Source organism: Pseudomassariella vexata, assembly GCF_002105095.1.
Source record: "Pseudomassariella vexata strain CBS 129021 chromosome Unknown BCR38scaffold_10, whole genome shotgun sequence".
Taxonomy (NCBI): Eukaryota; Fungi; Ascomycota; class Sordariomycetes; order Amphisphaeriales; family Pseudomassariaceae; genus Pseudomassariella; species Pseudomassariella vexata.
The window spans coordinates 910,186-924,099 of NW_024467965.1; the positions used below are offsets into that span (position 1 = coordinate 910,186).

Here is a 13,914-nt window from a genome sequence, read left to right on the forward strand (position 1 = left end):
ACATCGCACTGGCAAAATCTGTCATTTTCGACTTTCAGCCGTCAACTATACCCGCTACATGCAGGCTTGGTCGTCTTTCCTTGTTAGCCTGCCGAGCCGGCTAATAAGTCGTATCCAACCCTGGTACCTGAATTTCCGGAACACATATGATCACAGATTGGGAAGTAATTTGTAATAAAACAGGGATGCTCATCGGGGCAGTGCTAGATCATATGGAGTATACACTCCGACTCCAATCCCAAATGGTCCCTGGTTACTTCTTTACGCGGAGACGATTTCGCTGCAACTCAAGCGAAACATGAATGCTTCACTCGGCCTCTTCTTTGTCCAGTCGACTGATGGCTTGTTTCCAATCTTTGTCGTTAGAGCGTGAGATACTGCTAAAAGCGATCGTCACAACTCCAATCGCTTTCCCTCCCGCACAATAATAAGCTCCACTGCATGTGCTACCAGTGACGTGTTTCAAGTATTTCCATTTACGCGGATACACATTGTGTGAGTCAGTTTTCAACCGGTCTACCTAAACATTTACTTGGCAATTTCCACCCTCGCGACTGTGATCCGAAGTCATCCGCGCAGGCTTGAAAGGTAAGAATAGTAAGTCCTGGAGATGGGAAGGTACGGCCAAGTGCAGGGCCGAACGCCTACTAAACCCCGCATTAAGCCAGAAGTAGCCATCAGGAGGAAGAAGAAAAAAACATCCTTTTTGGCCTTCATATAAGTCTCTGGGGATATTAGAAACCCTGCGGCCGGTGTTCGGGTGCTTCTCGGACCCTGAGTCCAGACAAATCCAGACTTATGCCGTGGAGCGTTAATCCTCTGTCCTCTGTCCCCCCACGCTTTCCGCCCATCGTCGCTCGACCTGCTGGTGTCACGTATAGGAATATCAAACAACACCTAGGTTTGGATCATCTTATCGTCATAGAGTTTACTACAACATCATTTTTATCTCTTCTCGCCGGTCAGGTTGTACTGCATTCTGTTGGAATGCACAAAACGCCTTGTTTTGGTCCCATATCCGACGTGCCTAGTTTTTGACTGTGGAGGCTTCGTGGCAGATATGACCCCACTCGTGCTTCAATGGCCCGGCAGCACATTATGCGCGCCTATGGTCGACGTTGCTTTTCTGGTGTCGAGTTGTGCAAGGCTCTGTTGCAGAACTGCTACTACCTTTCGTATAGGGAGGCTGCTTTGCGTCACTATAACCAAATCCTGATTGGCGCAGATTCAAACAAGACCATCCAAAAAAATCAGAAGCAGCATGGGCTCCCTAGGGTCGTTCCAATAAGCTGCTTACATTAAGCTTTCGCCAGTTTGCAGATCTTCAGGGTACCCTGGACAGTTATGCAGGGCCGAGCATGATCACAACAGACGCTCGGCTTTTATAACTTCCGCTTGACAATTTGTGGAAGATACTCATAATTATATAAGTCTAAACCTTGCCGTACCAGTAGGAAGGGATGACATGAGGTATTGAGACTTTAGACCCTACTTCTGACCAAATCTTTTCATCCAGACATTGACAATGGACGCCAGCTATGATGGGAATAAGACATCAAGTTTGGTCGATATAGAATATCTGGCCAGTGTCCTGTTAGAAGAAGCAACCGTCCTGACTTTCGTGGTCATCATCCTTGGAGTGCTCGCTCTGTCGAGACTATTCAATAACAGAAAGCTTGCCCAATTCCCTCTCATTGGCAAAGAGTACGGAAATTCAGAGCAGCGACGGAAGGCTTTCATCAAAGAGGCGAGCAAGCTCTACGAGAAGGGTAATAACATGTACAAAGACAAGCCATACCGTCTCACCACTCTAGATGGTAAGATAATCATTAAGGTTTTCCTCTCGCTTCTTGGCTCTCAATTCTCATCGATAGTAGGTGACCACATCGTCGTGCCGGTTTCTGCGTTGGAAGAACTGAGAAGACTTCCTGATGCGAAGGTGAACATTTCAAGGGTACTCAACAAGGTATTTCAGACAATATCCCTAAACCCAGTTATGCCCAGACCCGTCTAACAACGAGTTATGAACAGTCGATCGAAAGTAAGTACACCAATGGCACTAAAACCGACATTTCCGGGTTCGTAAATCGCATAGTCCGGGCCGACCTAACTCGGAGCCTTAACCGCATCAATCCGCGCCTCGCGCAAGAAGCTGAGCGGACGGTTGACTCCGCACTCGGCCCCTGCGAAGACTGGACCGAAGCCGTGATATACGAGAAGCTTTTGCGCGTCGTGGCCATCGTATCCGGCCGTATCTTCCTGGGTCCCGATCTCTGCCGGCGGGAAGAATACCTGAACTCAAGCATCAACTATACAGTCGACCTGTTCAGGGGCGTGCGCAAGCTGAAGCTGTGGAACGACTGGCTGCGACCCATCGGACAGTATTTCACGCCCGAGCTACACACTATCTCTGAACACCGGCGGAAAGCAAAGGAGTTCCTGCAGCCTATCATTCGCGAGAGGCGAGACATGATTCGGGAGGGGAAGGAGTTGCCGGATGATATGCTGCAGTGGATGATCAAGGACGCCGAGGACTACAGCCTGTCAGATGAGGATTTGGCCGAGGCACAGTTGGGTGTTAGTCTGGCGGCCATTCATACAACGACCATGGCGACGACCGATATCTTATACGAGCTTGCTATCCGGCCGGAGATTGTTGAGGAGATCCGGGGGGAGGTCCAGGACGTGTTGAAGGAGAACGACGGGGTGATTGGGACGCATGCGCTGTTCCAAATGAAGCTCCTCGACAGCGTGATGCGTGAGTCGCAAAGGATGAACCCTGTTGCCTTCTGTAAGTCACATCCTCTCCCGTATTTACTTACCCCTGACCACTTCTACTCACACCACACCTTCCACACAGCCCGTTTCAGACGCTACATCGACCAGCCCATCACCCTCAGCGACGGCACCCTCCTCCCTGCGGGCTCATTCATTGAAGCCGCCCATGGGTCCATCATCAGCAACCCAGCCCTGTACCCGGACCCGGAAACCTTTAACCCGTACCGGTTCCGCGACCTGCGGAATGCTTCGGTCCCCGATCCCATCAACTACCAGACCACTGAGCAGTACCAGTTTGTGACCGTCACCAAAGAAAACATGGGGTTCGGGTATGGACGCCATGCGTGTCCTGGGCGCTTTTTCGCAGCGAATGTGATGAAGTTGATTTTGGCAAGAATGCTGTTAATTTATGATATCAGGATGCCTGGTGGGGGGAAGGAGAGGTATGGGCCATTGATTCGTAAGTCACCATTTCGAAAGTGTTGCTTGATGCCATTGGGCGACGGCTCGTATGGAAGCATTGCTGACTTGTGTTGCAGAAGGCGCTAGCAGAAATCCAAACCCGAAGTACAAGATTGAAATCAGGAGGGTCAAGACAGTGGCCGGAAAGGATTAACCGGCTTTGACATGGGTATCCGGGGAAAAGGGGTAAGTGGCATTCAAATGATATTGGCTTCACCCAACGCAAGCCTGTTCCACACAGATAGAATCGGCTTCACGATGCTCTATTTTCTCGTCTCTGCGTTCCTCGCGAACCACAAATCCACGCCAGATATCGGTTGACCCTGCCCTGCCATCGGAGACCTATTTATATTCAAGGTTTCCATCTCCAAGCCGGATGCTTCCACTCGAGTGACTCTATCTCCTCTTGGCTCATTCCCTCCAGCTCCTGATCGATGTCCTTCCCATCGCGCCGCTTGTTGTCCCATTTCATCCAAAATAAAGTCAGCGTACTGAAGAGAAGAATCAGTGAAGCTGCCGCCAGATTGATTCCATTGCCGACATGGTAGTTGGGCGCATCCCACGCCAAATAGGACCAGGTGGCAATCAACCCTCCAACATTTCCACACATCACGTTCATCCCGATGGCCACGCTGCGCGATGTGTCGCTGACCACTTGCGCCGCGACCTGTGCGTTAGACAACGGGCCGATGGCGAACGTGCTACTGGTGAGCAAGAACGTGCCCGCGTAGCGGACCTTGGGATCCGTGGATGCAAGGAACATGATGTAACCCTGTGTGAGAGTGAGCCTGTAGTGTTCTGAAAGTACGAAAGAATCAGCAACTTACGACGATGACTAGCGGCGTGGACAGAACAAAGAAGATCTGCCGTCTATCCGTTTTCCAACTTAGGTATGGAATCAAAAGGGTGAAGAATGCGCCCACGACATAAGGTGGCACCGTGTAGAGCTGCTTCTGGACTGTCGTGGCAGTGGGGTAGATGGTAGCCACGATGGTGGGCGCGAAGAAGGCCAAGCCTTGCACGGTGATGTTGTTGAACATGAAGAGCCAGGCAGTTGCGAGTACCATGGGGTTGAAAATGCCGCGCTTGATCTTGTTGCCGTCGATTTTATCCAGGACTCGGGTTTGAGAGACGCGCTCCGACTTGACTCGTGCGATTGCAAGGTCCTTCTCCTCCTGGGTGAGCCATCGCGCAGTCTCAGGTCGGTCGGTGAGGGTGAAGAATGAGATGAGCGAGAGGCCGATCGTGATGATTCCTTCCACGGCGAAGATCATTCTCCACCGATGGAGCCCTCCGAAATGGGAAAGGCTTAGGATACCGGATGCGAGGAGACCGCCAAAGGCGCCTGCTAGGGGGGCCATGACAATGAAGAGGGCAAGCCGGAACGCCAACTCGGATCTCCGGTACCATCGCGAAAGATAATAACTTATCCCCGGCATCATACCCGCCTCGAAAACTCCCAAGATAAATCGCACGCCGCATGCTTGGCTCAGACTGTTGACGAAAGCTTCTGGTTGTTAGTGGATGCCGAGATGCAATGAAGCTAGGCGGGACTCGATGGGTTGGCCACATACCTGTCCCAAGTGATACGATTCCAAAGCAGAGTGAAATTATAGGGATGAACCAGCCGGGGCCAAGCCACTTGCAGGTGATGTTGGACGGGATTTCAAAGAGGATGTAGCTGATATAGAAGACCGACAGCAGGGTGTTGTAGTCAGTTCCGACCATGCCCAGATCCGTTTCGAGACCGGCCAGCCTCGCGTTTCCTGTGAAACCACGATGTCAGCAATTCGCCCCGTAACACGAGGAAGGGTGCGAGGCTCACCAACGTTGGCGCGATCGATGAAACAGAAGAGGTAGAGAAATGCCACCGTGGGGCAGACGTAGAGGTCCAGCTTCGTTCGAAGGCGGCTTTCGGCAGCCGGGTCGAACTGGACAAGGGAGACGCCATATCTGTTCAAATTGTCAGATTACGGGTGATTGTTCCCATCTCATAATCGGCGTGGTCTCACCTGTCTGTGGCGGCAAAGCCTCGCTCGGCTGCATTATGAATATGCTTCTCAGGATGAATGTTTTCGGCGCGCTCAGCCGTAGGCTTTTCGATCTCGGAAGACGCCATGTCGAGAGGCGGGAATGGTGCGATTGGGGTTATTGCTGACGAAGGAGACAAGAGTGAGCATGGGCGGGTTGTCCTATTGCCTGAAAGAAGAACCGAGAAGCGAAAACGGACAAAGTACAGCAGCGCACTGGAAGTCACCCGTAGGCTGAAGAGTGCATTCGTATTCGGCACTTCTTATTTACTTATTGAGTCGTCGTATAGAGTGAATTCGGCAGTTGCTAGTTACCCCAAATGAATGGGGTGCGAGAAGTGGAAGTGGAGCTGTGACGAAGAACCTGGAAAATGGCACTGCGTAATCTACACCCCCGGTCACCGACTCAAGCATCCCAACAAAGGACATCTGGGGATCTGTCCGGGTTGGATCATGATCCGTTTTTCTCTCCACTCCCGGGGAAGCAGAAAGGCGGGGTTGGCCATACCAAATCTCCGCAACGCATCCGCCCGCCTCCGCCCCCGCATCCCGTTTATCTACGATAAATGTGAATGATCAAGAAAGGCCCGAGTCGAGACTGGATCCGCCTTGGTTTGTTGCGCATCGTGTGCCTGTATTCATAGCGTGGCGACAGAATTGCCCAGCGACAGAATTGCCCAGCGGTATCCGTCAAGGGCAAGTAGGTCTGAATTGTCGTTCTCATTGACGCAAGGACTCTTTGCGTACGACATTAACCGCAATGTGATATGAATGGATTGAGAAAGCGGACCAAGCAACTGGACTGCGTAACTTGATAGTTAATACGAAACGTCATCTGTGTTGCGCTTGTTGACTTGGCTGGAATGGAGTGGGGCAAGCAGACTTATTACAGTTTGACTATGGCCTCGTTATGCCCAGGTCAGCCGGCGCACTTGAGCAGCTGACGGATGAATGTGTTATCACCTACATGTGCACTTACTTGCCGTTAGTACGCTTACCCGTGTGCTGGGTCCAACGCCACTGGACAATGAGTATCGGCTTCCTGATTCGCTAAACCCAATCAATCCAAGTGATGAACTCCCCACGTCGGCTGCGAATTCAGCGGTCTTGTCTCTTGGCCAATGTGCGAGTGGGTATTTGCGTTTACAAATCTCATCACCCCTAGCCAAAATGGATCTCATAGCATGGTAACCTTCTTTGCATGTAGCACCGGAGTTTTCATGGTCATACGGGATCGAATGAAATGGCTATGATTGGTCGCGCGGGCATCCGACACGCTTGATATTCAACGAGCTCACGTCAACGACTCGCGGTATTTCTGCCGAGCACTTTTCTGGTCCTAACATCTACCTTCAGGAACTCCAACTTGCAGAACAGCCCCGCTATCATAGCAATCACAGCATTGAACCGGCTAAAATATCAAAATTCGAAAGTAATTATCGTGTCAGCTGCTGGCCCCAATCACACACCCTCAGAGGGTTGTCCAGGTACGGCATATGTCAAGCTTTGCAACCCATGTGCGGGCTCGCTCGCACAGGTACCTGCATCTTCGTTCACGGCGTTGGCTGTTGGGTAACTAAGTCGAGGATCAACCACTCCCTCGTTTATGTCCTCACCCAAGTCCTCGCCTGCCATTTCACTCGAGCCCTCGCCCTCGCCCATATCCTGGTTCATGCTTTCACCCTCTGCCCCGTCCATCACAGCGAATGTGTCGCTCGTGAAAGACTTCGACTGCTTCTTCTCCCATTTTGGTTTAGGTGCCCACTCAAGCGCCTGGACATTCGGATGTCGTCGCAGCCAGTGTCCGACCCATTGTTTCCCCAAGCGCGTATCGCTGCCGTTCTTCTTCAGCACCTTATCTGCCAGCTCGTAGATTTGATCCTTGGTCGGTGGAACCCCCAACTCGCATTGAGCAGTCGCCCAGTCGGCCATCAGCTGCTCTTGCTTTAGTGTCAACCGTGCAATGTCGCCCTTCAACTCCTTAGGCGGCCGGCCGCGTACCCTCGAATTCAGGTTGCTTGGCGGCACGCCGAACTGCCTGGCCGCTTCCGACACCGATAAGCCTCCTTGCACGGCGACGATGGCTTGAGCCATCTCAGCTTCCGTCCATGTGAAGCGGGTGCCGATCTTGTTGCCTTGCTTGCCGGTTAGGGCGGGTAGCTTCGGGCATGATTCACCGAGCTTCTCGGCCAGTGTCGTCTTGGGTACATTGAAGGTGATGGAGGCCTTGCGCAGTGACATACCCTCCTCCTGGACAGCTCTTTTGGCGGCGGCGAAGTCGTCTGCGTTGTATGACTTGTATTTGATGCCGGCGCGGCGACTGCCCGTGAGATTGCGGGGCGTGTAGGGGGGTAGGTCCTGTGGGACTTGGTAGTCCACGTTCACCTCCGAGAGCCGTAAAGACATTGCCGTTCACGTCTTTCGGACTTATCCACGTACAATGCGAATAAGGACCGCTGTAAGAGCAACGGCCAAGAGGCTCAATGAAGTAGCAGTCTAGACTGCTTATGAGCACGATGGAGTGTGGATCTTGCTCTTGGGCACGAAATAAATCTGGTCATAGGCGTCTTATTTTCAGACTTTCAGATATCTGTGGTGGAAAATGATCTGGAAATCAGTGAGATCTTCGGCGGATCAATACCCCTCGATTCCGTTGTGGTTATGAGTAAACAGTGGTTTGTTACTGACGAACATCAGGAGCCCCCCGACTCGAGTCAAAATGTCGTGTCCAAAATTTCTCTCAAACGCACAGATCATATAATGATCCATGTCAGGCGCATCGACTGACTTGGGTACCCCACACCCCGGTAACTATCACTAGTGGTGAAAGTACTGTCCGTGCAGACTGCAAGTAGGAACTACGCTGGGCACATGCTCAACAAGCAATGGGAATAAATGGAAATTTCACGCATATACTCGCAGGTTGGTATGTGCGCAAGGCGCATAGATCAAGCATATGCCTGCCCTTTCATGACATCGCGACTTCGTTTTTCTTCTTCATAAGTTACATACACTGGCGGCATCTCTAGAGAATATGCTAACGTCAAGTAGCCGTGATATCGATACCGGCGGCGTGATCATGTGTGGTATCGGTTTATGGACCAGCCTTCCGTATGCTCAGCATATGCCAACATGATAGCACATACACTGATGTTGACAGCTTCGCCGCTATATTCGGAACAAATACATCGGCGCCCGTGAATGTCCTGTAGCAACTTACAGGACATATTAAAACACTATACAGTGACCAACCCCGTCCCCCTGGGGACTAACGCCACTATCGCTGAGACCGTCGCGGGCCAGAAGTATAAACTCCGCATACACCAAGCATTAGGTGCTGTACTAGGGCTGGAGAAATGCCCAATACGTCACGGGCCCTGGGTATGCCACACATATCCCTAGCATATGTGTAGCTGAGATCACCTAAGTATAATGTCTGCATATGCTGTGGGTGTACTAAGCTAATTCTTATTAGTCGCAACGATGCGCAATTCCCGCAGCGATTTGGAACTCGCTTCTATCGCGAAGTAAGTCCCCCATCCATATGTATGCTCCTTGCAGGCTACTCCAGCCTATGCTTTATGTTACTTACACAGTTTGGCCCAGCTTACTACCAAAAAGCGCCGGGCTAGTTGAATAACCTCTGGACACGCCCGAACCCCCGATCAAGAGCCTTTCTGACCTCAAATCGATCATTATCATCATCTTCTTGATGACTACCGTCTCCATTGTCCTCGTTGTCTCCGCCACCGGCCCCCATCTCACTAACAGAACCATGTCGAGATCCCTCGTCTTCAGGCCTCTCTCCCTCGCACTCGTCCTCTGAAAAGTTCCTACCTTCATCTTCGCCGCTGTTTTCATCATTCAATTTGGAATGCTTCGTTCCTTGCTGGTTGTTAATAATGTTGCGAAACACACCCGCAACCGCTTCATTCTCCGATTCTATGGCTACCTTCATCGCACTGACGATCATGGACACGCAATCAATCAAGATACCCAGGCTTTCTCTGTTCTTGTTCTTGAATGCCCACTGGAGAGCATTCTCGCCACTCTTGTTTGAATGCATAACATCAGCACCCTCCTCTGTCAAGAATCGAACGCACTGTTGATCGCCTCTCTGTGCCGCGACAATGAGCGCAGTGTCGCCATTACCATCGGCCAGATTGATGTCTGCATTAGCCAAGAGGAGAAGTCTCAAGGACTCTACGGGCAGACAAATGGCTGCATAGAGCAGTGGTGTTGCATTGTTAGGCCCACCAAACACGTTCACCTCTGCCCCAGCCTCGACCAGCAGTTTCACCATTCTGGCCTCTCCCCTGCTCGCTGCGGCAATGAGGGGACATGTGTCGGGTCGAGGCCTCAGGTTGGGGTTGGCATTTTTCTCGAGTAGGATATCAGCAATGTCGGGCTTGCAAGATTCACATGCTGCTTGCAAAGCGGTTCCCGGAGGGAAATACTGGCTTCGCGTACAGGCGTCTACGTAGGCACCCTGTGCAAGAAGTTCCTCCACGACTTCAAGGTGCCCTTCTGCGGCAGCTGTTTGCAATGCCCAGCCATGTTCAGAGTTGACGTCCGCCTCTTTCTCGAGAAGCATCCTGACAATTCGGATGGTCCCATCATGCGCTGCAGCTGTCAAAGCATTACCATACCTGAAAAGGCTAGTCGTCGGATCATCGAAAATGGACGGGGGTGCTGACATTTCACCCGTTGCGTTGGGATCAGCCTCGAACTCGTCTAACAGCAATTTGACCGTGGACTCTTTCTCACAGTCTGTTGCACGGTACAGGCATCATTCAAGACTGCCCCGGAGACAGAGCCATTCGTATATTGCCAGACTGCCTGTAACACCTTGTCTTGATTTTCATTGACATCGACGGCAGCAATGAAGAGTTTATCACAATCCAATCCTGCGCATTTGTCGAGGAGAATGTTGACGACACCCCAGTTTTCTTCTTCTGTTGCTGCCTCAAGCACCTTTTGAAAGCATTCTTGCGGATGCTCGTATGATAGTAGCTCCTTGAACACCTCCACCCCACCGGAGTTGGCCGCGGCGATGAGTGCCGTGCTGTATTCTTCGGGTCTCAATTTGTCCGCACATGCCTCAACTAGATATTTGAATATTTTCATATCGGCAAATTGCGCCGCCTCCAGGCGGAATGAAGCCTTCCCGGTTGATGGATAACTCGGCGCCGTTTTCAACCAGAATCTTCACGGCTTCGTGGTTACTTGAACAGATGGCGGCATTCACGACGGGCCCAATGTCGTCTTTCTTTGTGGTTGCATTTATGTCCGCTTTATGGTCGATAAGCTTTCTCATCGTTTTGACATTACCCTGGAAAGCCACCATGTGCAATGGGGTCTGTGTTCCTATCTCTACGCCGTCGTCGATGGGGGCACCGCAGTTAAGAAGCTCCTCGACGATGTCATCTCGTCCAAAGTAAGCCGCAAAGTGTAACTACCTTTATTAGAATTCGCAATCCAGAAACCGTTGCGATATTACTTACAGGTGTATTGCTTAGCTTGTCGCGCAGATGGAGTTCATTCTGGTGCCCACCTTTGATCAATTCAGCAACTAGGCGCGGAAACCCAATCGAAGCAGCGACGTGCAAGGCGGAGAGTTCCAAAATGTTAGATTCATAGTCAAAGGCGTTGAACCAGCTGGCAAAGTGCTCGTAAGCCTTGAGCCATCGACGATGGATCGGTGAGCCCTGTTTCCAGAAGTCCCCTTCTTCGACCAAGTCGGAAGCAATCTCTGCAGTGGCATGGCTGGCATGATCGAGCCAGTGCTTTACCATGTAGCCCAGAACGACACCCAGAATGGTTTCAAGCTCTGGGTCTGGCGGGCTTTCGTCCCCACTGGCGTCGGAGCTGTAACCGTTCGAGTACGAGTCATTGTCACCCTCATCAGCTTCGCTAGCGTTTAGATCCTCGTGTAGATTCTCGACATGGTCGGAAACAGGACTTGGACTGTCGCTCGCATCATTAACGTGGCCAGGGACCGTATTTGAACCGTGGACCGCATCTTCAGGGACACCTTGAGGGCTCGGAATATCTCGTTCGTCATCACCTGGCGCTGAAGCATCTAAAGTTTTGTTCTCGGACTCGGGAAAATTCAGCCGCTCGATCAAGTGCGAGAACGAACGGAATGCCAATACACCATGCTGTCACTTGGTCGCTTCTTTCGAAAGCCCGAGAAGCTGCTGGGCGTTCTCCAACAGATGGGTTTTCACGACAACGTTGATGAACGAAATCTTGAAAAAGCCTGTTCGATCGAAGCGCCTCATCGTGAGAAGAGGTTTGCATTTCTCCACCAGCTGACGTAGCTCGCTTCTCTATTGGGCGTTCGAGCACAATCCAGCCAAAACGCCAAGCTCAGGTTCTGTCGGGTCCTCGCTGGTTAGGACAAGAGCTCTCAACATTTCCTTGATCCTGTCCATATTCTGGTAATTCGATGCAAACACTTTTTTCCAGGCCCTCTCCAAAAGGAGGTTCAACTCCTGCGGCATAGCCTCCAAGATTCGCCTTACCTTGAGGTCATTCTCGTTCTGGGGCAGGCCGCCTAGTTAAACACAAGCAATGTCAGCCCACTGGGTGTTCTGCGCCCGTTTGTCGATCAGACTGTGGGCGAAGTATGAGACGGCCTTGGTGTACTTCTTCTCTTCCCGCAGATTCTTGACAGTCGTATAAGCGTATTTCAGTAGTTCGCGTTGAACCTGGTTGCCATATTTGGGATCTTCGAGATCGATCAGGCGTACACCATCCACCTTCAACGCGTTTTCGACACTGTGAAGTTCTCGGCTCGTGAATAGCCATCTGACAGGCGCCCGCTTCTGGTCCACGGTTTTCATGCTCGCCAGTTCCGTGTTGATGAGTTTCATCAGCTTTTTGGTTGAATCCGAATCTTCTGCAAGGGCATGTAGATTGTTGATAATGAAGTAGACCGGACGACCAATGAATTCGTCCCACAGCATCTCCTGAAGAGATTGCCACATATTGTCGACTGTCATCTTGGGTGCAGGTCTGGAGCTTTTGGCTTCTTCCTTGACGAAACCTTTTGCATACGAAACCAGAATCTCTTGCTTGTCGACCAATTGACTCAGTAAAGACTTGAGAAGATCCTCTGCTGTGGAACTGTCTCCGGTTGGCGTACAGAAGAAATATGCCAACAAGACAGGTTCTTGGCCCGTGGATTGTTGCTGCTCGCGCTTGATAGCAATTTAGATATCATCGATCGCCGCAATCGTGACACTAGTTTTACCTCTGCCTTCTGGGCCCCGAATCCACAAACAGTCAACGGCAAGGTCTTCGGCGAGCCACTCCTTGTACTCTTGTGCTTGGGCCAACCAGAACGACCGGGTGTACTCTTCGCGAAGAGCCTTGAGTTTTTTATGCACCTGAGCTGCGTCCAGGGTCGTCAAGACATCCTTGATGGTCTCTCTACTGATATTACGGGTGGAATTAAATCTGTTCTTCACAACCAAAGACGCGCCGTGGATGATTTTCTTCAAGGGATCCGGAACGAGCTGATACCGACCGTCCCTGGCACTATCGAACTCGACCGACTCCTGATGGGTGCAGGCAAGGCCCATTCCATCGACATCTTCGAGCGTCGCCGATTCGCGACTGACGAGCTCGGAAACGGTCTTTGGGACCGCCAATGAAAAGAAACTCGGGAGCTTAGCCTGCTTAGCGAAGTCGGTAGGTTGTTCTTCCCAGAAATAAAAGAGCTGTATCTTCTGACTCAGTTTCCCGGCGAGTCTTGCGAATTCATTCCGCAGCTCCGTCAGGCTTTCGTCGCCGGGCTTCATCATGTCGAGCAGCTTCGAAGGTATGGCCAAATCGAATCTCGCTCCGATGGTGGAGAGCATGTGTGCTGCTGCCGCGGCATGTGCTCCATGGAACGGCGTACCGAAGAAGATGCACCCCGCTATTGACTCAAACATGGTACCGCACCGATCTTGTCGCGAGTCTGTGAGTGTCACGGCTTTAGCGACAACTAGACCACCCATGCTGTGGGCAACGAAGACGATTGGCCTTCGTTCGCATCCCTCCCTCAGGGTATTCAGGCACGTGAGCAAGGTGGAGGCAATATTGTGCATGAATTGTTTGACTTGGAGTGGGCCCTTCCATGACGACTCGTACTGGTAAAGCAGCGCTCTTGCTTTGGTGAAGTCTCTGACGATCCCGTCCTGGTGCGAGATCCAGTTGAAGTCTCCCTTGTTGGATTTCCAACTAATCTCTGGGTCGGTCGCAAGCCCGGGCACGAACACGATGTCCACTTTGGCCGCGGAGGTTGGCACATAGAGTTCTTTGGTGTCTTGCTTGATATCTTCAAGCCTATGCCTTGGCCTGCTCGGGTCAGACGTACTCGGGCCAAGCTTCGATTCTCAAGCTGACATTCTGAAGCTGAATGAATTTGACTGAGGGTGGGAAATCAAACGATTGAGAAGCAAATCCGGTGATCAAAATGAGCGCGTGAGTTAACCAGCGAACTCCATGGGAGGATGACAGCCATTTTTATCATCACTCATTGTTCTGCTTTAGCACCACAGCTACCGCACTTATAAGGCTGGCCACCGAGTTGAGAAGGCTTTAGCCCCCAAGTTGACCCTGGTCAGCTGACATTCCCCCTGTTTGGGTTCAA

The 13,914-nt window shown here is 51.5% G+C and overlaps 3 protein-coding genes across 3 annotated transcripts; 1 reads left to right on the plus strand and 2 right to left on the minus strand.

Annotated features, from left to right (window-relative positions):
- Nucleotides 1–1,525: 1,525 nt before the first annotated feature.
- Nucleotides 1,526–3,394, plus strand: BCR38DRAFT_494917 (ent-kaurene oxidase; the record flags this gene model as incomplete). The annotated part of the gene is made up of 6 exons (XM_040864729.1): nucleotides 1,526–1,593; nucleotides 1,672–1,817; nucleotides 1,878–1,939; nucleotides 2,005–2,758; nucleotides 2,861–3,238; nucleotides 3,318–3,394. The coding sequence occupies 6 exons, from the start codon at nucleotides 1,526–1,528 to the stop codon at nucleotides 3,392–3,394; spliced, it is 1,485 nt and encodes a 494-aa protein (XP_040713527.1).
- A 36-nt stretch (nucleotides 3,395–3,430) lies between these two features.
- On the minus strand, nucleotides 3,431–5,720 carry BCR38DRAFT_373283 (major facilitator superfamily domain-containing protein). The gene is made up of 5 exons (XM_040857308.1): nucleotides 5,253–5,720; nucleotides 5,066–5,193; nucleotides 4,815–5,006; nucleotides 4,068–4,747; nucleotides 3,431–4,012 (listed from the first exon to the last, which is right to left on the minus strand). Exons 1-5 carry the CDS (start codon nucleotides 5,357–5,359, stop codon nucleotides 3,593–3,595), a joined length of 1,527 nt encoding a protein of 508 aa, XP_040713528.1. The 5' UTR covers nucleotides 5,360–5,720; the 3' UTR covers nucleotides 3,431–3,592.
- Nucleotides 5,721–8,898: 3,178 nt separating this feature from the next.
- BCR38DRAFT_494920 (ankyrin repeat-containing domain protein) lies at nucleotides 8,899–13,785 on the minus strand (the record flags this gene model as incomplete). The annotated part of the gene is made up of 11 exons (XM_040864730.1): nucleotides 8,899–9,232; nucleotides 9,302–9,919; nucleotides 9,968–10,032; nucleotides 10,071–10,415; nucleotides 10,471–10,725; nucleotides 10,775–11,431; nucleotides 11,501–11,602; nucleotides 11,636–11,797; nucleotides 11,840–12,475; nucleotides 12,518–13,648; nucleotides 13,711–13,785. The coding sequence occupies 11 exons, from the start codon at nucleotides 13,783–13,785 to the stop codon at nucleotides 8,899–8,901; spliced, it is 4,380 nt and encodes a 1,459-aa protein (XP_040713529.1).
- Between the last annotated feature and the right edge of the window lie 129 nt (nucleotides 13,786–13,914).